The sequence below is a fragment of the Brachypodium distachyon genome, chromosome 1 (genome assembly GCF_000005505.3).
Source record: "Brachypodium distachyon strain Bd21 chromosome 1, Brachypodium_distachyon_v3.0, whole genome shotgun sequence".
NCBI classification, from domain to species: domain Eukaryota; kingdom Viridiplantae; phylum Streptophyta; class Magnoliopsida; order Poales; family Poaceae; genus Brachypodium; species Brachypodium distachyon.
In genome coordinates, this window is record NC_016131.3 from 17,531,312 (window position 1) to 17,557,398 (window position 26,087).

The 26,087-nt window shown below is 45.0% G+C and overlaps 4 protein-coding genes across 10 annotated transcripts; 3 read left to right on the top strand and 1 right to left on the bottom strand.

Moving 5' to 3' along the window:
- The first annotated feature begins 3,967 nt into the window (after positions 1-3,967).
- LOC112268725 lies at positions 3,968-7,516 on the top strand. Its single transcript, XM_024454762.1, has 3 exons — positions 3,968-4,339; positions 4,977-5,195; positions 6,942-7,516. Exons 1-2 carry the CDS (start codon positions 4,058-4,060, stop codon positions 5,193-5,195), a joined length of 501 nt encoding a protein of 166 aa, XP_024310530.1. The 5' UTR covers positions 3,968-4,057; the 3' UTR covers positions 6,942-7,516.
- A 1,921-nt stretch (positions 7,517-9,437) lies between these two features.
- Positions 9,438-12,772, top strand: LOC100846353 (pectinesterase QRT1). Its single transcript, XM_024454421.1, has 5 exons — positions 9,438-10,008; positions 10,372-10,561; positions 10,652-10,858; positions 11,583-11,818; positions 11,918-12,772. Exons 1-5 carry the CDS (start codon positions 9,662-9,664, stop codon positions 12,063-12,065), a joined length of 1,128 nt encoding a protein of 375 aa, XP_024310189.1. The 5' UTR covers positions 9,438-9,661; the 3' UTR covers positions 12,066-12,772.
- Positions 12,583-19,899, bottom strand: LOC100833465. Its single transcript, XM_003562667.4, has 6 exons — positions 18,904-19,899; positions 16,503-16,588; positions 16,316-16,420; positions 15,448-16,236; positions 15,022-15,244; positions 12,583-14,140 (listed from the first exon to the last, which is right to left on the bottom strand). The coding sequence occupies exons 1-6, from the start codon at positions 19,202-19,204 to the stop codon at positions 12,891-12,893; spliced, it is 2,754 nt and encodes a 917-aa protein (XP_003562715.1). The 5' UTR covers positions 19,205-19,899; the 3' UTR covers positions 12,583-12,890.
- Positions 19,900-21,519: 1,620 nt separating this feature from the next.
- On the top strand, positions 21,520-25,763 carry LOC104582033. 7 transcript variants are annotated; one of them, XR_002960029.1, is made up of 8 exons: positions 21,522-22,252; positions 22,376-22,483; positions 22,884-23,015; positions 24,443-24,520; positions 24,671-24,727; positions 24,889-25,159; positions 25,278-25,365; positions 25,450-25,763. XR_002960029.1 is itself a non-coding variant. In XM_024454657.1 (7 exons), the coding sequence occupies exons 1-6, from the start codon at positions 21,998-22,000 to the stop codon at positions 25,362-25,364; spliced, it is 717 nt and encodes a 238-aa protein (XP_024310425.1). In that variant the 5' UTR covers positions 21,521-21,997; the 3' UTR covers position 25,365; positions 25,450-25,763. The 7 variants fall into 7 exon arrangements, 1 of the variants encoding a protein (XP_024310425.1); XR_002960033.1 differs by lacking the exon at positions 24,671-24,727 and having other exon boundaries at positions 21,520-22,252; positions 24,769-25,159; XM_024454657.1 differs by lacking the exon at positions 24,889-25,159 and having other exon boundaries at positions 21,521-22,252.
- Positions 25,764-26,087: the final 324 nt, after the last annotated feature.

Sequence of the window (26,087 nt, forward strand, 5' to 3'; positions counted from 1 at the left end):
TACAGCTCAGATCCAATGGATGTAGCGATTTAGATCTCAGACTAGTCATAGTGGGAGTAACAAAGGTGATAACTAAAGTGCCAACTAAGCAATTTTGATGACGTATCATGTTATTAACGAGGAAAGAGAGAGTTTCGGTAACTAAATATGTTACCATCACATCACACTTCACAAGATAAAATGATTCTATAAAACTAATAAATAAGGTTTTGATGTTACCACAAATATGTTACTACGCACTATTAAGTATAAACATAGATAAACTAGTAACATATACATGTTACTAATTTATGTTACTCCCCATTATGACTAGCTTCATGACTACAAGTTGTAGCACCATTCTGTTTTGGACAATTTTAACCGGTTTGAATTCACCGTTTCTAGTTGGACTTTGCACCATTCATTGCACATCAAACATCACTAGAACCCCCACCCCCCCCCCCCTCCGCCCAAATCAATTAGAACGGGAAAAAAAATTAAAAAACATTAAAAAATTGCATTTACTGAATGGTAGCATTTTGTTATTTTCCATAAGAAAGTAAATGTAATTTATGTGTGATATGCAACATTTGCCATCATGTAGGTTAGATCTAGATTGTCCAGCAGGTGTATTTGATGAAGTACAAGAGGAAATATAGGAGTGTAACAAAATGTTTGAATTCACTATTAAGTGTTTACAAGTTTCTTGTGATGCGGAGTACAGATTTTGCATAAGGATAGATAGTTAACTACAGGGGTACACAAATGAGGATTTCCATCAACTGTACGTCGCAGCGAACAACCATTTTCAGCCAACACGTTGAATGATAGCTTGGTACATGCACACAAAAAAGATTCAACGTTAATTTCATCATTCATTTTATCTTCTTCCGATCTCTCCTCGTATCGACCTTGCCTTAGCCTATAGGACGATGGCGTTAAAATTGTTTACCTTGAAAAGTACACATGATAATTATGCAATGGTTAATTAAGCTTTGGAAATCTAAAGAAAACTATTATTTTGAAAAAGCTTGTCTATGGTACATGTAGAGATCATACGCCATACACTACTCGAGAAATGGGCCCGGATGCGTAGGCCCTCAGGAAATGGGCCGAGGTTGAGTCTCCCGGTTACTGACCCACACGCTGTAGCCTGCACCGACACATCTCTGAAACATTCTAGAATTTATGAATTGCCCAACTGCTCTCCTTCTCCAGAGAGGGGGATGACCGTCAAATAGACACACAACACCGGAGTACCGGACGGCCTCAATATGGTCAACCTGGATGTCTCTCCTTCTGAAAGGACAAGGTCTAGACTTTAGAGGCTGGGGGTAATTGGCATGTACAATTTTGGGGATCCTCCTCTGTTTGCCGATGCATGACGTACTGAGCATGGCTCGAATGAACACCTGAAACCAACCAGCCAAGGAGCCAGCCTGTTACGATTACGCGGTTCTGGGAATCCTCTTCAACCAAGCAAAATTTCTTATCTCTCTCTTTTATTGAGTATCGTGTGGTGTTTTGCCCTAGGCTATGCGGAAAGTGCTTTTATACCGGTGCCGGTACCGGATTTCCCGTCGGATTCGCCCCCAAACCGCCCCGTGATTCCCGCCAGGCCAGCGCGTTGCTCGTTTTGAATGAATTAAATGCACGTGCCAATCTCAAACCGTGGAACGAACGGCTCATCTACCGGTGATGGAGCTTCTACATTCACCGCTTACCTAGGCTATGAAACAAACCAGCTCACTGTTTTATGTCTAGCTCCATTGGGTGCCGATGTAGTATGGGACAAGTATGCAATGTGTTTGGTGACCAGCGATTGTGATAGCCTTATGGAATATTGCTGTTCCAATAAAAAAAATTGTTCTCTTTTCCACATATTCAACCTCGGTGGAACAAGGAAAACCCTAGCCATCGCAATTTGAATTTAGTTTTTATCCACCAAAATTCTTTCGGTTCCTCCTGCCTTCAGTGCATCAGAATGCAGAGGAAAACATGGATCGGCCGTGTACGCTCGTGTTCGTCAACAACTCGAAATTTAGTTTTTTTTACACCCATCACGGCGCATCGCAGCTGTCCAGCACGACACCCGGCCAGATCCAACAGCCGCCGTCGCTAGATCGCGTCTAAGCCTCCGCAGGTGGCAGAGCAGTCCAGTTCACGCAGCCGCGCTCCAGAACGTTCAACGCACCTGCACGACGACACGGCAGACGCACAATACCTTTGATCGCTCCGAAACAAGAACAAATCGATGCTACTTATTTGGGGACGGATGGAGCATGTGCTGCCGGCCTCCCGATGCTTTGCAAATTGCGATCAGCACGACAAGAACGTGCGATCCGTCGGCGCTCGGCACCTCCTGATGCTTTCCGATCAACACAGCAAGAAGGAATGGCTACCTTTGTACATTGTTGATCAATAGTGCAAACCATTAGAGAGCTAACGTCTAACTTGAAGATCAGTAGTTAAAGCCTTCAATGTCAGCACTTTATGCATTTTAAAAAACTCAAGCAAATGAATATTGGCACAACCGGGAAAGAAAACTATTAGATGAAAATGAGATTGAATCAAGACTTACTTTATTCGATGATGGACAGCCCTATATAAAGGGGTACAAGGAGGTGCCTTTGCCGGGGCAGACGCGAGCAACGGCTGCGTTTGTTCCGAAAAATGCGCACGAGGACGCCCGGCGGTTTGCACTCAGGCAGCCACCCGGTGCTAATTACAAGATAATGATTAAACTAATTAATTTCTTAACACTCCCTCTAATCATGTCTTGTCTTGTCCTTGCGAGTTGTTCATCATCTTTGAAAAAGTTCCTTCAGAAAAACCATGGGAGAAAAATCTGAATAAAATTGAGTTATGTAATATGTCATGAAAAACTCCTTTAAAACCCATCGGGAAAAAGAGGAGAAAAATCTTGTATTACCAGAGTACAATGTAAAAGATCTGATGATCATAAGTAGGTTATATTACCAAGTGCTTACTCCTCCTGAATTTTATAAATCTCGAAGTCGTCTCATACCAATTCCATTTACATATTTTTTCAATAATGAATTTGGTAAGACTTTGTAAATAAATCTACTAGATTATCACATGACTTTGTTTGCAAAATATTTATCTCTGGCACGGTGGTTGGCCTGGCGGTTGGTGCACCGGATGGAGGTGTGGGCGTTGAAGGCGCCGCGTTCCGGCGCAGGCACTACCTCAAGGGGCGTGTCGGCGACTGGTTCGTCAGCTTCCTCGGCATAGAGGGAGTCCAGCTAAGCGTTCGCTTGCCCCAATCTTAGCGAGCGGCAGATCGTCGACTGGGGTCGGCATCGGCAGTTCCCACGGCTCCAGATCTTCATGTACATCCATCGGGTACCAAGCTGGATGTGGTGGTGATGCCGCAAGTTCGTCGTAGAAGACGACGCCACATTGGGGGCCATAGCCCCTTGCAGGAGCGAGACCCCATGCGTGGAATCGAGGGCGATGTCCAAAGCGGTGGCCGAAGTGGCGACTACCAAAACGACGACGCATGAAGTGGCAGTGCCCAAAGCAGCGACGTCGACTTCCAAAAACCTAGAGGGTAATGCATATTCTCGCCATCTTGATTCTCACCTTTCTTGTCCTCTTTCTGTTTTCTTCTTATGCTCTCAGTAGAGTCGCGTGCAGTGATGACGTATTAGATGAGAATGAGATTGAATCAAGACTTGCTTTATTCGATGATGTACAACCATATATAAATGGGTACAAGAGGCGTCTCTGTCCGGACAAACTCGAACAACGGCCGCGTTTGTTCTGGAAAATGCTCCGGTGCTAATTACAAGATAATGATTAAACTAATTACTCCCTCTGATGCATATTATTTGTCAAAATATTACATGTATCCATACGATTTTTAGTTATAGATACATTCATATTTGGACAAATTTGAAACAATTAATATGGATCGGAGGGAGTATTTAATTTCTAATAAAAATGACAGGTTCAGATCCTACCGGCATACGACACGCACACACTGTACGGTACCCGCCACTCCACTATCTGCTGATACAGAATCTGGACTCCGGACTGGCCCGGAGTCGGAGCCATGAAGTCCGTCGCCGACCACCATTACCACGGCTTCCACTCCCCTTCGCCGGCACCGGCGACGAAGATCTCCATCCCCGTATCCGCCGTCGGCGCGGGCGCGGAGGCGGCGCTGCTCGGGAAGGGGCGGTACAAGGCGTGTGCCCTCGCCGCCATCGCGCTCCTCGCGCTCTGGTCCATGTTCGCCGCCTCCGTCACCCTCCGCTGGTCCTCCGAGTCCGAAGACCTGGCTGCCACCTCCGTGGACGTCAGCGACCCCTTCATCGACGACCTAGACCCGCTCGTATGGCTCCCTCCCTCACCCTTTCTCTCTCGGATCTTGCCGCGATTTGGTGCTTGTTCTGTTCCTTGGCCTCAAACATGTACTGTAGATGTCTATTTAATACAAATAAATGTCACATTGTCAGAAGATAAATAAGGAGATGCATTGGTTACCTCTAGCGGTCTAGCCTCTGGGTTTCAGAATGGGAATGAAATGGGTGGTACACTGGTACCGGTTTCAAGTTTTGAACAATCACATGTTTTCAATCTCTAAAAAGAAACAACTGTAACAGTGGAAAAACAAGATCGATCAAGCAATGGCCAATGAAATACGGAGTATTTTTCTGGACAGATAGGGAGTTGGCGGCTTGGCACATACATCCACGCCTTCTCGGTTTCTAAATGTTCAGTTTTGTGCTAAGAAAATGCTATGCGTTTTAGTTGGTATATTACATGGATGAAGAACTGTATACCTTTCCTCTTGATTTAGGGTATGGTAACTTGCTAAGTTGCGGTAATTATGTGGGTAGCGCTTCATTCTTGATAGCTGTTACCAGCAGCAGAAAACCAAGCTAAAGTTGAAACAGATGAAAGTAGAACTATTTTATTGTTTGTGATTCTGTTAAGTACTGAAGTATGCCTACTTATGAATTGATTAGGAGATGGAGGAAAGGGAGAAACTAGTGCGCCAGATGTGGGACTTGTATACGCGCACCGGTGATCATGTATGGCTTCCACGGTTCTGGCAAGAAGCATTTGAGGCTGCATATGAGGAGCTTGCTGGTGATGATACGCCTGCAAGTGACGCAGCTATATCTGAGATTGCTCGCATGTCAGTTCACAGGCCTGAGCTTGAGCAGGCACGGAATAGTAATTAGGTATGAATGAATTGTTTTCTTTTGCTAACTGTGTTGCTCCATGTAAATATTGTTTCCTTTTTGAGGTATGAGATCGAATCTTTATGCTGGCTTTCACTAGCGAGCATTATGTTAACGTAAGTGTGATTATCAGCTCGTGGCTTTCAAATATCATACAGTTTGTCAGTATATTCTGTAAGTTGTTCAAGAGGGTAATAATTTTTTTTGCTGGGTTCTGCAACTAAGATCAAAATTGGGATCAACTATTGCTACACAGCAAGGACTGTGATCGTGAGTCATCTCTCATCAGAACAATGATTCCATTTATGTGCTCACTGCTAAGATTCTTGATTGCAATCTGCAACTTCTCAACTCTGGCAACTGATTCAGTGGTGGATGAAGTGCAGGAAGCTCATATGACAAATGATGTTCCAATAATAAATGATGTTCCAATAATTGTGCGTATATGGGATGCTAAGCTAGATGCCATTTGGGAATTTCACTAAATAAATCGAAACACCTTGCAAGGCATCTTATACAGCAGTTCTGGCAAGTGAATATTATGCTCGGAGATTCCATCTAGTATTTTTTTTTCTACTCGTAGATATAGCTTATGGAAAATGCTGCTTTTTTTGGTTACGTGTAACCAATATTACAGCATAACTAGGATTGTGCCCACTCTTTACTGTTAGAGTACACATGTTTTTTCCTTTGAAATTACACGTCTGGAGGATTTTGAAATAAACATGAGATCAAATGTACTTATAGATAGTACTTACAAGTTTCTATGGAGTTTTGACGTGGTTTCAAGAATCTGTATTGTATGATCTGTCAAGTAGTTTCGTAAGTGCATCCATTCCCCCCATGGATCTGAACCTGATTGTAAGGTGAAATTGACTAGATGTGTCATTCTCTTTTAGTATCAGTTTTTGTGCTCAGCTTAAAAGTACATACATATATAAGATGAGTGTAGTGGTGTTCCATTTCAGTTACTATGTGATTTTTCTTGCTTCAGTGCATCACTCGCTAGAATATCATTTATGTGAAACCTTACTTGCTTCAGTGCATCACTCAATCACGCTCCACAAACCTGCAAGCCGGTAATTTGGTTTAACTGACTGGATGCTATGAATGTCTAAAACAGTAAATGTATGCTGAATTTCTCCACATATCTGCAAACATTTGCAGAAATTGGAATCCAGGCCTCCGTTCGAGGTGAATAAGTAGAAGATTAATGTAAATTTTGACGTCCCATTTCACGTGAAGATCACTTGCTAACTATACTCATTGCAGCAATTCAACTTAGATTGTTGTCTTCTACCTAGCTTGTCAATCGATGCAAAAGTTGCAATTTTATGCCAGTATGCAAAGTTAAGGAAATCCTTGATAAAGCAGACTGAACCGTCATCATCTCCCTTGTAATAAGTACTTTAGAATCCTTAGCAACCAGATGAAGTAGGTGTGATTCTATATTCCTGCACATATCATGGAACATCGTTTCACGGGATATTTGGACACCAGAATCATTTCTGCACCGGTTTTGCCTGCTCAAAAATAAGAATCATCATTGTGCACTCACATACCCTTTGAGCATGTGAAATATTCAATCATCTTAATTTGCATTAGTCTATTCAACTCAAATGGCTCCCGGTATTTTATATTAAGTCAACTTGATCACTTATCCTGTGTGCCCATATTGGATTTTCTGATTTCTGGGCAGAAGTACACTTATTGAGTCAATCTTTGTTGACTCGTCGTATTGCACAGGCTAGTCAGGAAAAGAATCCTGTTCCAACTAAAGGATGGGAAGAACAAGAAGGTCATATGGTAGATGATGGTAATAGAAGGAGCAGCAGGAATGCAACTGATGACAAGGAAAACTATGGATAAAGCTATGGAGAGAGCGAAGATGAAGAACTTGGAGACTCAGAAAGAAACCTGAGGCGAGGAGGAAAATGATGGCTGGTTCTATTATCTTAAGAAGAGTGGTGATGGATATCTTAAGCAGGGTGTTTGGCTGGAATGTGGCTTAGGCGTTTGGAAGCTGGTTGAAGCTGCTGCACCTGTTAATGGTCATTTGCTGAACGGTGGTACTGGAATGTAATAAGTAGTCTGTTTCGCTTCTATTTCTGTTGTCCAGAAGTTACCTGGCAGCTGTTGTTTTTTACTTTCAGTCTACCTCTAAAACCCTGTGAACCTGTGTGATTTCTGTATGAAATCGGGGTGATGCCCTTGCTCTAAAAAAAGAAGTAAACATCCTGATGGTCTGTAATTGTGAATAGTATTGCTATTGTTATATACAAAAGATTGTTATTGCGGTAAATATACAAAAGAAATTGTAATGCTGTTGTTGCTATTTTAGATGACAACATCTTACTTTCTTTTGTGCAGCACTGCAGCTCACAGAATGCAAGCTTCTTTCCACAAAAGTTTGCAGATCCATAGTGCATCCCTACATGTACGCCTTCGATTATTTTTTTGGAATATTTTGAAACTTGTAAATGCACTGTTTTGTTTCAAAATAAAGAAATCACCAGATCAACTCAGGATCCAAAAGCAGGTGTCCAGTTTCAGTTTTCACCCACCCTTGCTTGCTGTAGTGCATTACCCGCTAGAATACCAACCTTTTTGCTTGGATTTTATGAATGTCCAAAACAGAAGGATATATGTTGTAATTTATTTATTTCCAATCATTTCTCTTTTGCCATTAACAGAACATTGCAGCATTTCGACGGGACAATGGCAGTCCTCCGTACCAACACTGACCGTTTTCAGTGCATCGTCCATTGGAAAAAAATCTAACGAGAACGCGTGCATGGGATTTTCTGGGAAATTTAGCATTGCCTAAACCTCAGAAGAGAGGCCTGCCACGTTGACCGTTTGGTAAATTTTCAACGACGTTAGGTTTGTGCACGTCAATGCTTACTGGCCTAAACCATCATCATTTTTTAATTGCCCTTTTTGCTTGTTTGTTACTAGCAGAGTAATTTGAAGAAGGCGCAAGCAGGAAGAACTATTATTGGCTCGTAGGCTATCTTGCCATTGTCGTCTGAAGCAGCATTCGGTTTAAGAACATCCTTTTGCCTAATCAGAAGCCAGAGCAGTTTACTGTTGGCCATGACAAAAACCAGGCCAAAAAAGAAAGATAGGGACGAGCATACATGTTTGGACCCAACAGTTCTGCACTAACTACTTACTAACTTCCCCATTAAGATTTTGAGCCTTCCATTTCAGAACTCCAAACACAAATTCCCCAAACAAATCTTCGTCTCCCCCAAGCACACAAGTCGTGGCCAACCTTTCCAGTTCCACACATCTTTAAATGATATAAACAAAACAGCAGCCATTATGCCGTGCACTTCTGAATTTAATTACCCAAGCAATTAGTCTGTAATAAGGAGTAATAGCCATGGGAAAAAGGGAGTAATAGCCAGTATCACCCTTATGAATTCCCTGTCCAAATAAAATGTGACTACTTTCTTTAATGGATAATACACTACGTTGTATTCTAGTAGAAAAATCCCCTAAAAAAAGTATTCTAGTAGAAAAAAATATGACTACTTTGGCTGCGTTCTTTCCGACTTCTATGAAAAGCTTCTCTGAGAAGCTGTCATCCCTGCTCATCAAATTTGGTCAGGCTCCAAACAAGTTTAGTCGATTGACCAAATTTGGCAGTCGGTTTCTCCGAGAAGCTAGATGGAGGGCAGCTTCCTGCAGAAGCCCTCTAAAGAATGGGGCCAAAGCTGGTCACCCTAGTCCAGTGATGATATGTACACCCATGTAGCGTGTGGTGCGAGTGGGATATCAATTTCTCGTGTGCGTCTTTCTTGTACTCAATAGAGCAATCTGTCGTAATCAATCTATTTCTGTGTGCGTTTTCCTTGTACTCAGGAGAGCAATCTAGCATAAACATCACATGCCATGGGCGCACGCCACGGTCACGTAAAACGCATCTGTTTTCGATGATTTCACGGAGAAAATGGCCTTTTTCCCGAGTTATCCTCACGAAACCGTGCACACAATTAATTTCAACCATATCAAAAACTTTTTCTCTCATCGATCTTTCCTGTGTAGTACTACCAAACAAACATGATTTGCGCAAAGATATCGATCGATGGGAGCCGAAAAGGAGCTTGTTAAGCAAAGGTTTTAGTCTAGCATGCAACCGGCGGCCGGGGGCAGGGCAAGCGCTCCCCCATATTTAATGGCGTCACCACTTCCTCACGCCTCCAAACGTCTCCTTGCATCCCCATTCCTTCTTACATCTCCATATCACCATCATCATATATACCATCACCCCGATCATGTCATCTGCTTCTAGCTAGTAACGTGCAAATCAACCAAAACCCCAAGAGCTAGGCCAGGGTCGATCGAGCTCTATATAATCCCCCGCTGTGCTCAGCTAAAGATTAAAGCACCAACAAAGCTCTTCTTCCCAATTCCCAAACCACTGCACGTGTGCTAGACTCGACCGATCACTGCCGTCCATGGCGGCCGCGGCGCCGGGCAAGCAGCACCGTTTCTTCCTCGCGCTCTTCGGCTTAATGATAACCCTGCTCTTCGCGCCGGTCGCCGTCTCCGGCGAGGGGTTCATCACGTGGGAGGACCTGGCCATCCCTGCCATGTCCGCGGCGGGGGGGGCCCGCCGCGGCTTGCCGGCCGGAGCGCACTGGCCGGGCAGTACGGCGGCGGCGGCGGGGCCGGAGACGGAGACGACGATCGTGGTGTCGCAGGACGGGACGGGGCACTCGAGGACGGTGCAGGGCGCCGTGGACATGGTGCCCGCCGGCAACGCCCGGCGCGTCAAGATCCTCATCAGGCCCGGCGTCTACAGGTGATTGCATCGATCGACGAAGAACTGCTGCTGCTGCTTCAATTCTCCCTCGTCGTAGTAACTGCCTTCCAGAGTTAATGGCCATTAACTTTAATTCTTCGTTCCTTCTTACTAGCTTCTGAAAAAAGGCCAGTTCAGTTCCGGGCTCTGTGTGTTTGCTACATCCGCCTAGCTTAGCAGCTTTGCTGCCAGTAGCAACTTCCCATTTTTATCTCTGTCTTGTTGCGAAACTGGAGTATACTACACGTAGGCTTCTAAATTTGTACTAGCTAGCTAGTTCCTACATTGTGTTGCATGCAAGGTGTTAACGCTTTGGACTAGTGGAAAGCTTAACTAGGTGGGGGATTGATCTGATGGATGCAGGGAGAAGGTGACGGTGCCGATCACGAAGCCGTTCGTGTCGCTGATCGGCATGGGGACGGGGCGCACGGTGATCACTTGGAACTCCCGGGCGTCCGACATGGACACGACGGGCCACCAGGTCGGCACCTTCTACTCCGCCTCCGTCGCCGTCGAAGCTGACTACTTCTGCGCCAGCCACCTCACCTTCGAGGTACTTATTACACATGATCAATTGGCCGAATTTATCTGCACACCAAAATGTGGTATGCTCAAAGAAGCGCAATGCGATCGGTGGGTGCAGAACTCGGCACCGGCGGCGCCGCCGGGGGCGGTGGGGCAGCAGGCGGTGGCGCTGCGGCTGTCGGGAGACAAGACGATGCTGTACAGGTGCAGGATACTGGGGGCGCAGGACACGCTCTTCGACAACATCGGCAGGCACTACCTCTACGACTGCGACATCCAGGGCTCCATCGACTTCATCTTCGGGAACGCCAGGTCCCTCTACCAGGTATGTACGGGGCAAAGATCCCCAAGATTTCTCATCTCGTCCGTCCAAACGTTCCCCTGCATTTGGGTGTCCGTTTTTTTATTTATTTTGTGTGTGTGTGGGTTAATTTTTGTTTAACAATTTGGTCATGTTTGGTAGGGATTGGTTGTTCCTTCACCCTATTCTGCTCTCCCCCTAGGCTGCTATTTGTATGTTGATTTTGTGCCACCTTGCCATTTTCGTGTCTTCTCTTCCCTCCATTCCATGGACCATTGCTAGTTCAATTCTTTGGTCGTTGCATTGCTGGGTTGCTGTCAAGAATTCGCAGCTCTGGCTTCCACCAACCCCGCCATTCCGTTCCATTTCTTACAGCAAACATGGCTTTGACACTTGGTCCTCTCACTTTCTAACGTGTATATGCTCTGTATTCACAATTGAGGCCCATAGCTTTGCACATAGCTAGATTAGTCACAACAGCTCAGTGGGATCAGGTAGCTAACTACTTAGCCCCCGCACAATGCTCCAATTCTCTTGCACAAATCCGTGCTCAGACCTTCCGTGGTCACACTCACACACTATCTTCGTACTCTCCTCGCAACTGTCGCAGACGTGTCGGCGAATGCGACGTTACACGCTGCAAAAACAAAAGTTTGTTCTTTCACAATTTGGCAATACGAACTTATTCGAGTTTGTGTGTTGTTTGATGTGACCTGACCGAAGAAGGGAAACCCATACATGTGCGCAGGGTTGCAGGCTGCACGCGGTGGCGACGAGCTACGGCGCGATCGCTGCGTCGCAGCGGAGCTCGGCGACGGAGGAGTCCGGGTTCTCGTTCGTGGGTTGCCGGCTGACGGGTTCCGGCATGCTCTACCTTGGCCGCGCCTGGGGCAAGTACGCCCGCGTCGTCTACTCCTTGTGCGACCTCAGCGGCATCGTCGTGCCCCAGGGATGGAGCGACTGGGGCGACCGCGCACGCACCAAGTACGTTTTCATTTCCGGGACTTGTCCGTTTTACTTTATGGGGGCTGAAATCTGAGGGAAAGTGACATGGGTTTTTGTTGGTTTTGGGCGGCATGGCAGGACGGTGCTGTTCGGGGAGTACAACTGCAAGGGGCCCGGGGCGAGCTCACGGGAGAGGGTGCCGTGGTCAAGGGCGCTCACCTACCAGGAGGCCCTCCCTTTCCTCGGGAGAGACTTCATCAATGGCGAACAGTGGCTCAGGCTGTAGAAACATAGATGTAAAGCCCATGGAAAATTCCTTCAGATTGCTATTCTATTAATCTCCTGCAGATAATGTAAAACATAGTGGCGGCGGCGATGAGCTGACATGTAATTAACAAACTTGGCATAGCATGTGGGAAATGAGATTTGTTGTTGGGCGTGTCAATCATAGCATCCCACCAGACGAGACTCTCCCCTCGAGAGTTTGCATGGACCAAGGAAGGAACATCAGGCCTAACATAACGGAAAATGATGAGATCATGGGCATGGATGGATGGGGTTGGCAACCGGTGCATAATTTGACTTCAGAGTTCAGGATGCCAGAAATAGGCTTTGCACATTTTGGCAGGGAAAAAAATCCACTCATTCTGCTGCTCCTTCAGAAGAGATAAAAGCATGCGCAGCTGCAGTTCCATAGGAGAATGAATCATGCCGTGGAACCGCTGAAATCATTGCAGCTCTTGAATGCAGGACATCAAACAGCCACACTTCAAGCACAAGCAAATTGGGACAAAGAATGTTGCTTCTTCACAAACAGATGGGTGATCTGTGCTACTCCAGGATTAAATTGAGGCAAAGATCGACCAGACTGCTATACAATATGACTGCCAGGGGTAATATTTTGTCTGCAATCCGCGTAACTGCTAACAGATATATGAGAGAACTAGGAGAAATACAGAAACTAGCAAAAATACGCGTTTACTGAGACGTGAAGTCCACGGTTACTCTCTGCTATCAGCCAACCTAGTAAAAAACCCTGCACTGGGGTTACATTCGCCATATCTATAGCTATGTACATAAAAGTCTAATATGAGGTCGAACTTCCCAGACTTCACGGCTTGCCAGCATCTACGTCTACGCCTACTTCCCCGTTGCAGTCCTGTCCATCATCATCATCGACCCTAGGCCGTTTCCCTAATACTGTGTTCTTGTCATCTTCTACAGAAGCTGAGGCCTTATCGGTCAACCTGAACACTTCTTCGTCGCAGTGCTGTTCAGCGTTATTGTCCCCAGACTGCTTCCCTAATTGTGCCTGCTTCTCAATGTCTACAGAAACAGAGGCCGCAGTCAAACTGGAAACTTGCCCATTGCACTTCTGATCAGCAGCATCGTCCCTAGGCCGCTTCCCCAATATTGTTTCCTTTTCATCGTCTGCATCAGCAGAGGCTTTATTAGTTAAACTGGATTCTTGCCCATTGCACTTCTGTTCAGCATCGTCATCCCTGGGCCGCTTCCCTAATATCGTTTGCTTTTCATCATTTACAACAGCAGAGGGTTTATCAGTCAAACTAAATGCTTGCCCATTGCAGTTCTGTTCAGCATCATCGTCCCGAGGCCGCTTCCCTACTATTGTTTGATTTTCATCCTCTACAGCAGCAGAGGATTTGTTCAAACTGGGCGCCTGCCCATTGCAGTTCTGTTCAGCATCTTTGTCCTTCCCTAATATTGTTTGATTTTTATCCTCTACAGCAGCAGAGGAATTGTCAGTCAAACCGGGCGCTTGCCCATTGCAGTTCTGTTCAGCGTCATCGTCCTTCGTTTGATTTTTATCCTCTACAGCAGCAGAGGATTTGTCAGTCAAACTGGGCGCTTGCCCATTGCAGTTCTGCTCAGCATCATCGTCCTTCTCTAATATCGTTTGATTTTCATGCTCCACAGCAGCAGAAGCTTTATCAGTTAAACGCACATCAGTTTGCATATCAGTTCCTGTTTCTTCCCCATTGCAGTCCTGTTCAGCATCTTCATCCCTAGGCCGCTTCCCTAATATTGTTTGCTTCACATCCTCGATACAAGCATATTCTTTATCCATCAAACTGACCTCAGTTTGTGTATCAACTCCTGTCTGTTTATCTCCACCGGAGTTTGCTTGCACAGCTTCCAGCTCTTGTTCAGGCCTTGCAGAATTGACAGAGCCTAAACCACCAGTGGACGTCACAATATCAAGTTGCCTCATCTGGACACCAACCGAAGGTATTCTCGATAGCACAGCTGGTTTCCTTTCTATAGATACCCAGCGGCTCTTGACCCAATCTTTCGAAATTCTTGTGTCATTTAGCTGGCATACCCGAAAAAAGTTTTCACCTGGAACAATAATAGAAATGTCAGCACCTTCATTTTATTGCAACTTGCACAAGTAACTTGAGGAAATACATTTGGAATACGAGTACACCTGCTTGCTTATTTCTATGACATGAGTATTACCAAGATAACATTCTTTCTACATCTAATGGATTGCTTCCACATATTTGCAAGCAATTCTACTACATACTGTTTCTATAGATAATAGTGTATATATAACTACTGCGAAATAGATACTTCTGGAATTCACATACTAATTAATACCTTAACTGAAGCAAAATATTTAGAGTTAAATTCCATTGTGTGCCCCAAATTCTACAGTCATATCATACGGAACAGATGGGTCTCAACACAATAATGTGCAATCCTCAGTTCCTCACGATTCAATTAATGCCAAAGAATTGCGGTAGTAATCCCCCCCCCCCCCCCTCACACACACCCACCCATTCCCCGCAACAATAATTGTGTCATCTGATACAGAGTAACATGGAGAAAACATCCAAAAATCCAGGCACAAGTTGAACGGTAACTAGGAAAGTATTCCATTTTGTTGGATACAGTATGATTATCCATCATCGTAGTGTGTTACATATAGATTAAACTAAATCGAGTGAATGGAGTATAAAAGTTCAATCTAGAATTCTAGATTTTTTGTGGGATATAGCGTGATACAATATGATTATCCGTAAATCGCAGCATATTTCCTACACCTAAGGAACCTAGCTATAGAGGAAAACGACACCCTGTACCTGAACCATTTAGATTTTATTCTCTTAGTTTATGTATTACACAAACATTTTATCACGACAAAGTTTCGTATTCCGTAGGCAGTCAGCAAGCAAAGAGAAAGAATGGGAAAACACCATTTCAGCAAGGAAAAGCACCTGGAAAATATATTTGCAGGCTATCAGGTGAAATGGAATCTGTACTGACTACAACTCCTTCCCACCAGCCGCTAAACTGCCAGACATCAACAGCAGTTCCAGGTAAAAGAGCAGTGTCATCCATCAAAGTATGTTGTTGAGGACGTGGCCTAATTCTGAGCCGGCCTGCGCATCTCAGTCCAAGTTTATCAGGAAGAGCCAATGCAGAGGCAGGTACCCGCTCCTACAGAGAAGTATAAAAGATTTAATTGACACAGCAAGAAATAACATCATCCGTCAAGTATATCCTTGTGCAGAGAAAACACAATAGATCATGACATTGGGGATAATAAAAGGAGTAAGAAGATGCCAAAAATTATGATATACTTTCCCTTTCTTAAATGCATAATTCAACTTGAAACTCATACTAAGATCAGTTAGCCATACCTCCAGTCTACCACAGTCATCAGCATTCTGGAGATCATCATATTGAATCTTAAGCTTGTTATGACTAGTACATGGCTTGAGAACCGTACACCTGAACCAGCAGCCTACAATGCCACTGTCCTGAGACAAAACCTCTATCTTGTCGCCAACATTGTAGGTTGGCATAGGCTCATTCTGGGGCCCTATAAACTTAACTGAGAGATGTTTTCCGGGAGATTGTTTACTAGGTTTCTGATAAGATGGCATGGAGCCTGCTTGTGGGCCTCTGCAGATTTTGGTACCCAAACATTTTGAATAAAGTCTCTCATACTGCTTTGAAAACTTAGTCTTCCCAGGTGTGCAATGTTTAACTGCCCTTGTGGTATCAGAACCATCCTTTTCTTGCTCAGGTGAAACTTTCAAGGCCAAAACAGCAGCTTGACTAAAATATCCACGCAATGTTCTCAAGTCAAAATGCTTAAATTTATTTTTACTGTACTGGCGGAAGCAGAAACGGATTCCCACCAAAGAACAATTTGGCAATGTGTCAGCATAGTTTTCATAATGCTCGGGAGTTAAAACCGTTGCAATATCATCGACACACTCCACGCTGATTACTTGAGAATAAGCAGTGATGAAAACTTCGCAAGGATGAGGAGCAGGAGGAGGTATTGCGCAAGCAAATTCCTGGTTTTGATGAAACCATCGCACTTTGACCTTCTTATGTCCCTTCTTATCTTCATACATATCCTCCAGGTATGCAAGATAGCGAGTTTCTTCCTCTGACATGACAAGCACAAAAGAGTGGGTCTGCAAAATGGGACGTCATTTAAAATAAAATAAAAAATTATGGGCAACTAGGTGTACAGATAGTCATAACAAAACTTACAGATATTGTGGTCCCGTTACGAGAAAAGGCCTTATAGTGGTGAAGCTGCTTACTACAAGTCCAGAACGGACCAGACCACATAATATCTGAACTGCAAGTTGTCCCCTAACAACATAATTCAAAAATTATCAACATGTTCAAGAAAGAAGCAGAGAAATAATATGCAAAGTTATAAGTGAAATCATACCACATTGTGACACACAAAGCTACCAGTTTCACTGTATCCATCTAAACCGATGCTGTTGCCCACTCGAGGTCCAAATTTTGAAAAATCTGAAATGAACAAGTAATACTATGATGATGATATTAAATATCCGTACCACTTCGGCACAAACTAAAACAAAATAATACAGATGATGATCATACAAGTTAAATGTGTATATGCTGAACTGAAATGACCTGACATGCAATCTAAACATTACAGGGTAAGAAATGCAACAATGCAAAGAAGAACTCTTAAGGATATGAAGCAGCAGCAGTTCATAGAGACCCGTTTTGTTCCAATGGTATTGTTATCTATTAATATTTTTTTACAAAGAACTCGAGTCGCACCCTGGCATACATATTAAAAATATTGATATTAAGCAGGCTCGGCTTGTCTTTTTCTCTCAATGACGTATTGTTTTTTCCCCAATCCAATCAAAGATGCTCAAATGGCATTATATACCTGACAATTTGTTCTTATTCTGATGGGAAAAGTATACGTGACTAATTTTATCCAACCCATCATCACTCCTATTACTGCAAGTGCAGATATGATTGATAGAAAGCATGCCTGGTCTATATCTTCTGCGGCAAATGAATCAAAATAGTTTATGAAGTATGATTGAATCTTAACTAGTATGGAGATGCTAGCAGACACAGGAGTCATCTCAAATGAGGTGGTGCAGACTGAGCGTTGGTGATCCAGGGATGAACAGCCAGGACTCGAGTGGGGTTAAAGCCCTCAGCTGTTGCCAGGTAGTCCTTGGTGTGCAAGTTAGTGCTTGGTATTCTGGGTTATTGTTAGCTGTTGATTGGTGATTTGAGCTCCGCTAATCTGCCATGTTGTCATGATGTGTAGTTTCTGTTAGCACTTAAATACTTCTCTTGCAAACTGGAGTCCCCTGTCATTATATAAGACCTCTGTGTGGCTTTCTATTTAAAATTAGACCATGATGGTCTTTCCTCTAAAGACACTAGTATGAGATTTGTCTTAATGTGCAAACTGGAATGACCCCATATGGTCTATGCTTTTGTTCTATACTTCTAAAGTTCCTGAAGAGGAGATTTAAATTAGATGAGTCTGGTACTTTAAACCCTAGTGTTGATTAAAAGATATTCTCAGTGGCTGGTACTACTATAATTTTGCATATAACAACACGCAGACTGTCTCAACCTTCATCTGCTTTCACAATTTGAATTTTGCGCTTCACCATATGGGTGCTTATTGCCAGTTTCTAAAACTCAGCAAGTCCATGAACTAGTAACTATATAAGTGTATAATCTTGCATCCATGCATTTATGTTGGTATGATTGTTACTTGTTAGTGCATAATCAAGAGGTTTCCAGTTTTGCCAAACTGTAAAAGTTGGGAATGGAAATGCATACTTCTCCCCATTCCCAGTTGGAAAATGATGGTGGAAGGACTCAAATGAGTGTCTATAAAGTGCAACAGAAACCATGTTATCACATATCCCACGTTAACAGCAACCCAACAGATAAATACATAAACAAACACAGCAACAAGTGGTTACTCAAATATTACACTACTGAATGTTACTTCAGTTAGGGCATATGAATGCTACTCCCTCCGTTCCGATTTGTTGGGCCGATCTCCCTGGCGTCCCGATTTCAGATAGATAGGCCGATCTCCCCGATTCCCTCGTACGAGCCTCGCGTCTCCCTTTTTTCTCGTAACTGAAGGGGGCCTTTAATTCGGGATTTCAGGAAGAGGAAACGCCCGCGTACGCTCTTTATTGGAGTACTCTCCCACGTACGAAGCCCTTTCTCTTTATTTTTCCCACAGCAGCACAGCGCCATACAATGCTTCAGGGGTACAATCTGCAAGTAGATTTTTTTGCGATTTTTCTGTTAAGCCTGCAGTTAATGATGCGCGAGGTGGGAGTCTGCCTTGGTTACCCTGATCTGAGAGATCAGCCCAACAAACCGGAACGGAGGGAGTACAAATGTAATTTTTGGTCAAAGATTGGCATAAAATTCCGTGCGGACCTTATAAACCCGGACAGAGGGAGTACCATATTTCATTTTGAGATAAAATTGGACAGAAGGTCCTCAACCTTGCCATTTAGGTCTATTAATTTGCATTACACTCTGCCATGCACTTGAAGATTTGAACATGCTTATTGCATCTAAGCAAAACAGGCTTCGGTACCAAGATGTGGTAAACTATGCACACAAGATTTCTAGACATTCATATATAACTGGAAAGGTATATTCATGTAAGTTGACTAATACCATCATGAGGTTCCAGAAACACTGAACAGAACAACATGTTAAACTAACTAAATAATAATGGATTGAGGTAATACTTGGTGGCAAAACGAATTAATGCATTGAGTGCTATGAGCAAAGAAGGTGAGAGTTACTTGATGCGAGGGTCTTCGCTGGAAGGAAGGACTCAAGCCAATCCACCACCTCACGGCGCGAGCGCCACTTGCGCGCAAACATCCCCTGCCCGCCATCAACACCACCGAATCCCTGCGGCCCATGGAAGTCTTCTGACACGACGTAGAGCATGTGGCGCAGGCTCCGCTCCGTGCCCACGACTGCGAGGTGCGACACACCATCGGCGTCCTCCAGATAGTAATGCACGACGCGGCTGCCCCTCTCCTGAGACAGGAACTCCTCCCTCCACCTCACGAACTCCGGGCCGTCCTCCCTCGCCATCCTTGCTGCAACACCAACAAGGACGCACGGCCAGCCAGGAGCACTACACAAAAGAAGGAGCCTTCGGCAACAAGCTCATGCCCTTTCAAGGGGTGGTGGGGGACCTAAAACGAAGAAGACTGTTCTAGGGCTCTATGGAAGAAGAGGAAGCGGGGTCCTCTCTCAGAAATCTCGTAGAACCCCGAGAATCGCACGGGGAACTTCAGATTAACAAGTGAAGCAGGGGGTTGGGGAACGGCGGCCGGGGATTTCTCGCAATCCCCGGAGGAGGAAGGTTTCTGGGGCTTCAGAGGGACTTGGGCGCAGTCCTCGCTGGCCAAATCGGCTTGAATCGGAAGGGGTTCAGGCTCACCAAGAAGCCTTCCATGGACCGGTCGCCAGCAGCGAGCGCCTTCTCGGGCTGATTCGCACCAAAGGAAAACCAGAAGAAAAAAAATTCAAAAAATTACTCCAAGAAAGATGGCGGCGGGGGCGTTCTCGGGAAACCAGCAGCAGGAAGACGGTGCTTCTCGGGACTGTGCCTGTGCGCAAGGCCCCCTCGGCAGGAGGGCGAGGAGAAGGAGCGAGCGGAGAGGTGGGAGGGGAGGCGGAGGCGGAGGGTGAGGAGAGAGAGAGAGAGGGGTTGGTTGAGGGTCGGAGACGGACGGAAGGGGAATCTATTGTGTTTCCCCCTCTCTTTCTACCTGTCTCGCTTGGTTTTCGCCATGGGGGGTGTCAAGGTGAGAAGTGAAAATTCTCTGGGTTTTCTTGGTCTTCTGAAACTTGCAAGGAATAAGGTCAAATACAGCCGTGACAGGAACACCTGCCCCGGTGCCCCCCTCGTGTTTTCTTAAAGTAGATCGCATAGAGGCAAAAATCGATAATTTTGTGTTTGGCGTAAAATAGTCTGCGCTAATTTTATTTTTGAGAAAAGCTGCGCTAATTTTTTTAAGAAAACTAATTTTGTTTTTATATAAACACCTCACGCATTGGCACTTCACCTCGGCATGAAACGCCAGGTCCAACGACGTCCGGACCATAAATTGCGTACCACCGCCTTGGTACCACTGTCAAGTGTTGTCGTGGGATTTTTCTTTGAGGGGAAACTATGGACGTAAAAAAAACAGCATGCACATTGATACTAAAAAGACAAGCCAGAGCCCATGCTATTTTATGAGATTTATTTAAAAAGTCATGCAGATAAATTTACAAGATTACAAAGCGGTTTACACACGTGTCACGTCTGTGAGACATCATGACCCCATTCAGTCTTGAGGAGTTCGGAGTAGCATCAATATCACATAATATTAGATCGCTTGAGCGCCGAGTGGATAAGAGACTCAGCAACTTCTTCCTCATTTATAAAAACCATGGCATTGTCCCTTATAGATGTTCCATAGAACTGTAACGAGGAGTGATTCACACCTTGTCTATGCTAATGTCCGGCCAAAAGTTGAAGACGGATTCGCATGCATGTTGATCAAGCTAAAGAGTTTCTATGTCAATTTGACATGTAGTTCTTCCAAATAGTTATTGCAAATTGGTAGTCTGGTTTCAAATAAAATGCCTTCAAATATGCAGACATGATGGAGATTGGTTTCCCATCATCAACTCAATTGATCCAGTTATTCGAGAACTGCATGATCAAGATTAATGTGGCCAATATTGATTGAAGTTCGTTCAGATCTGCCGCTGCTATGACTGATAACCACAGTTGTTTCAACGAAGAAAGCGAAAGAGCTTTGGCGACCGAAATATTTTGGAATATCTTCGGAGCCCTCGACTATGCAGGCCACACTCGTCGATTTGTTTTGCTCCTGGTGGCCACAGAGATGGCAGCTAAGCTGACGCGGTTCTTGTGGTCACTGTCTCGGTGTCGCGAGGTCCTTCGATGGTTTTAGGTGTGCTTTTCTTCAACGCTGCATGTGTTTTTCCTCTCACGTTGATCATTATGTAAGCCTCTTAGATGTTTTGTTTTCTCTCTTCTTCTTTTCTTGTTTTTGCGCGAAAGAGCTTGTGTAAATCTCGACTCTTAATTAGTAAGTAGATTTTTAACACTGCCATTTTCGTAAAAAAAAGACTTATTTCATTTAGTTTGAGGAAGTCTTCGACCAGTAATTACTCCATCACACTTGGATTATGTGATACAAATCGTAATCATAATTAAGTACTCCCTCCGTTCACTAAAAGCACGACAAGTATTTGCACTAAAACCACGACAAATATTTAGGAACGGAAGGAGTAGTTTTGAATTTGAATATAAATACAATGTTACCAATTTTATTTCACAGAAATTAAATACGCCAAGAATTGAAATACGCCAATGGTATCAATTTTAAAGGAAACGAAATACGCCATAGTTGAAACACAGGGAGTCGAAGGCTAAAAGTTTACAAAGTTTCGTTTGAGAACGGGAGTTATGTTCGCTGCTCAGTACGCGTTTTCGTCGACTGGATCAACGGAGATCGGACGGTCCGCAATGGCCGACTCGCTCGGCTCCACGTCCCAACGTGGCAGCTGAAGAACGGAACGGATTCCTCTCTTTTCTTCTGATGAAACCGGATACGTCATGAACAATTGATCCTGGAAGAACAAACACATCAGGATTCGCGACCAAGGAACACAGAATCCGGACCGAAATGCTCATATATTTCACCCTGAACGCAGAATCCGGTCCGAAATAAACCCGGCCTGGAGTATATATATTGCTGCTGCTCGGCGAGGCGTCGCCACGTGTCGTTCGCTTTCGCGCGCCCGCGCCCTCCCAGCTCCAAACTCTCAAAACCTCGAAAGCTCCACGCTCTCGTCTCGTCCATGGCCGCGCTCATCTGCGCCTCCTGGGCAGCAGCACCTCCCGCGCCAAACGCTGCCGCGTCCCGGGGCGCCGCCGTCGCGCGCCCGGCTCGCGTGACCCTGCAGGCTTCCCGTGCCCCCTCGCCGGCGCCGCCGCTGAGGATCCAGCGCCGCCCTCGCGCCGCGTCGATCCTCTCCCGGTGCCACAAGGGGCCCGATCATCGCCAGGAGCCTGAGCCGGAGCTGGAGCCAGAGGACGCCGGTCCCAACGCGCCAGTAAGTAATTAAGCTTGCGAGCTTCCGCCTTGATTTCCTCTGTCCCCCACTCCCGCGTGATTTTCCATATATGTCCCGACTCGACCGGTAATTGCCCCTTTTCTTCTTCTTGTTCTTCCCCAGGGTGCGAGCTTGGAGAGCGACGTATTGGCCGACTTCCGCGAGAGGTTAGACAAGTACCGAGCTGAGTACAGGGCCTCGCTGGGTCTGGCACCGATTGCTGCTTTATCAGTAATGGATCTCTTTAGTTCCATCTATTCTGTTTTTAATTGCTATGCAATTCGTTCCTTTAAGTAATCAAGTAGCATCTCAAAGTAATGCATGGCAATAGATAGAGCCATAGGGGTTATGCGATGTCGCTGCAAGCGACCAAATTTTGAGAGTCCAGTTAAGCCATAGAGGAGGGGCTGGTAATTAATCGAATGTCAGTGCGTAGTATCACGTTAGACTTGTATGGACGATCAAAACAAGATTAATTGGAGAAGGCAGCGAAAACATGTACTCCGTAGTAGTGCTACTATTGATCAGTCAAGTTTCATCATAAGAGACTCGCTACTGTTGGCAGTTCTTTTTTATTCCTGGATTTCTTATTTTTGTTTCTAACTTCCCATTGTTGATTTTGTTTGAAAAGCGTGTGCCGCCCGACATGTTTCGTAAGCAGAAGGATGAGATTCTTGGCCACATACGGGAGATCCATCGTAAGCAGAAGGATGAGATTTTTGGCCACACACGGGAGATCCGTAGTTCCAATCCTGACATTCCGGTTAGTCTCGATCACACCTGTCATACAGTATACGTGTTAACGTGGCCAACCGTGTGAAAGGTTCCTGTTATTGTATTACTTAGTGCACGTAAGAATTAGTGGTGAAAAACAATGAATGTGGTAAACTAAACTTGGTTGTCCTTTTACTTACTTGTCTAGTTAAGTAACTTTATGAAATTTGACCTAGGACAAAACTATAACATCTTATAATTTGGAACAGAAGGAATGGAAGATTATCATGTTCTGAGATTTATTCTGGATTTCCGAGGAGCAGCATTTCGAATAATAAGAATAAATTTCATAAAACCACACTTTCCTACCCACTTGTCTTGCAGAACCACACTTGTTAATTTGTCCGTTGCGTCAAAACCATTCGGACAAAATGTAACAGTAAACCCAAAACACACGGTTTAGTGAACTTGACGGGATTTCCGACAGCTGGGTCAGTCGCCACGTCGGATCCGATCCGGCCCGACCCGACCCATTACCCTCCCACTCCCTGCCTCCCCGTCCCATGGCCGGACTCGGGGAAGATGGCGACGCATGGTGACTTGGCCTTGCTGCCGAGATCCGTGGAGGCGCGGCGAATCCAGCGGCGTGGTCAAGGAGGCGAGGTGAGGACAGAGGCGGCCGGTCGACGGCATGCTTGCGGCGGCAAGCGAGCTTGACGGCGCGGGAGAGATTGGGGCGGCCAGAGTCGAGGGAGGAGGCGGCGCCGTGCTCGCAGCTTCGCAGCGGAGCTGGTGGTGCGGACGGAGAGGCGGGGGACGCAGGGAACCAGTAGCGCACGAAGCGGCGGCGCTCCTGCCGGAGTTGGGGAAGAAGAGCGGCGTCAGGCGAGGGGATGGCAGAGCAGATCGCGGACCCAACGTTCAGCGAGATGGCGGAGCAGCTGCAGACAGCAGCAGCTCAAGGCCCGCGTCGCCGACATGAAGGAGGACCCGTCGTCCATGAACGAGATCGAGTCTGGTGACCCCTTGTAAGCCCCATCGATCCACAACACCAATATCCATCGATCAAAGGTGAGCTTCAGTGATTCGCTGCTAATGAATCAAGCTAGCACGCCTTCAACTAGATCAATCCACACCTGGACGGGAAGACCGGCGGGGAACCGGGGAGTAAATAGAGATGGGGAATTTTGCGGGGAGAGAGAGCGGAGCAGGTGGGTTATCCGGTTACTAACGGGTCGGGTCAGATCCGATTATTTGTCTGACAGATGGGCCAGACATGTCAGAAATCCCATCAAGTTCACTAACCCGTGTGTTTTGGGCTTGATGGCACAGCGAACAAATTAGCGACAAGTGTGGTTCTGTGAGACAAGTGACTAGAAAAGTGTGGTTTTCTAAAATTTACTCGAATAATAATAATAATTTGACGAGCATGCTTTATGAATACATTGTTCAATCTTTATCCGTTTGTGATTGTAGAATCTAATGGCCAACATGATATCACTGGCGGTATGTGAGAATGCACAGTCAGCTCTGGATTTAGCGTCCACGGTCATGGTAATAAGTGCTAACTAAATTACTTTGTATTCTTTTCTTTACATACCGTACATTACTGCATCTAGTGCATTCTTGCGTTCTTTATTTTTTACTTGCGGCTGTTGAATGACTCCAACTGTATCAAATTCAACTTTGTACAATCCAATCCAGGAAATCTCAACATTAGGCATCCGTTCAACAGAAATTTCTCAACATACAACCAACCAGGTAACTTTCGCTATAAGATTCTTCTTTTATGTGTTTTTCAGGAATAAACATGGACATTCATTTTTCTCTCCCGAAAAGGTGGTAAACACCCCCGCCTTCTGTATCAATTGATGCAATGGTAGACGCCATATAGTGATCATTTTCAAAATACATATGGTTAGGATGTACGCAACTATCTTTTGTAACGCTGCCGAGGAAGCCTGCCATGAGGTGTTCCAGGTGGACACAGTTCTTTCGTTTCTTGGGGCCCTTGGATCTTTAGGGGCAATTGCTCATATCTTGGTTCAAGATAATATGGATAAACCGGAAGGAGGTCCTTTGAAAAATAAGATTAACCACCATCAGATAGAAACGGATTACCACAAGTTTAATAATAAGATGGGTCTTTTGAAAGAGAGATTCATGCTGGGTGCACCAACTGGCGCACACAAGGTACACTTCTTTTTGGCCCATTGATATTTCCCCACATTATTTTGGCTATACAGGGCACATCTTTTTGTGCCTGCATATTTTTTCCAACTTCCAATACTGTATATTTTTGTTCAAACAGATGATGAGCCAGATACTCGGGAATGGTTCAATTCTTGCAGAATCATATGTTTCCAAACTGATCCAAGATGCATTACCTCGTGATTGAGGTGATTAAATTGAGTTGCAGTCTTGCAGATGGCCTTTGCTATAATTATGAATTGCAACTAATTAATCACCACCATGTTGTGCAGGCAAAAAAGCTGTTGTGTATGTTTAATCATCTGCGTCTGCCGGCCTCTTCTTGGTGCGAAAGCCTTGCGCATAGTACTTGGGGGAGAGGAATCTTCTTTGGTCGAGTCTTTGGGTGTTCCAATGGCTCCTTTGCTCTGGCAGCGTCAGAAGAGAAATATCCCCAAAAAATAAAGTAGGATGTCGACATTGTAAAGGATAAATAATAGTGTTCAATGATTTGTCTGATTAGTAATTTAGTTGTATTTGTTTTACCATGAGAAATATGGCTTGTTCAAGAGTTACTCAACTCTAAAAAAGTTTACTTTTGTACTTTTATCTCTTTTCTTTTGCTAGACATTTCATCTCTGTCAGAACTGAAACAAATGGTCCTTTGACCCAAAGGAATACCTGTGCTTAAAGTGTTTTAGTTTCATTTAAACGTTGGGAGTATTCAAATAAATTCAACTTGAATGTCAGTCAAAAAAGAAAAAGGCTGCCTACTTTTTCGTCAGCCAGCCAGCCAGAGCATCCTCCCTCGCCCGCCCTGCGCCCCTGCCCGCCTATATAAAGCCCACAAGGACACCCATGGCCTCGCCTCATGTCTCCACTCTCCAGTTCCTCCCACATCGTGCACCATGGCGGCTTCGCTCGGCTGCAT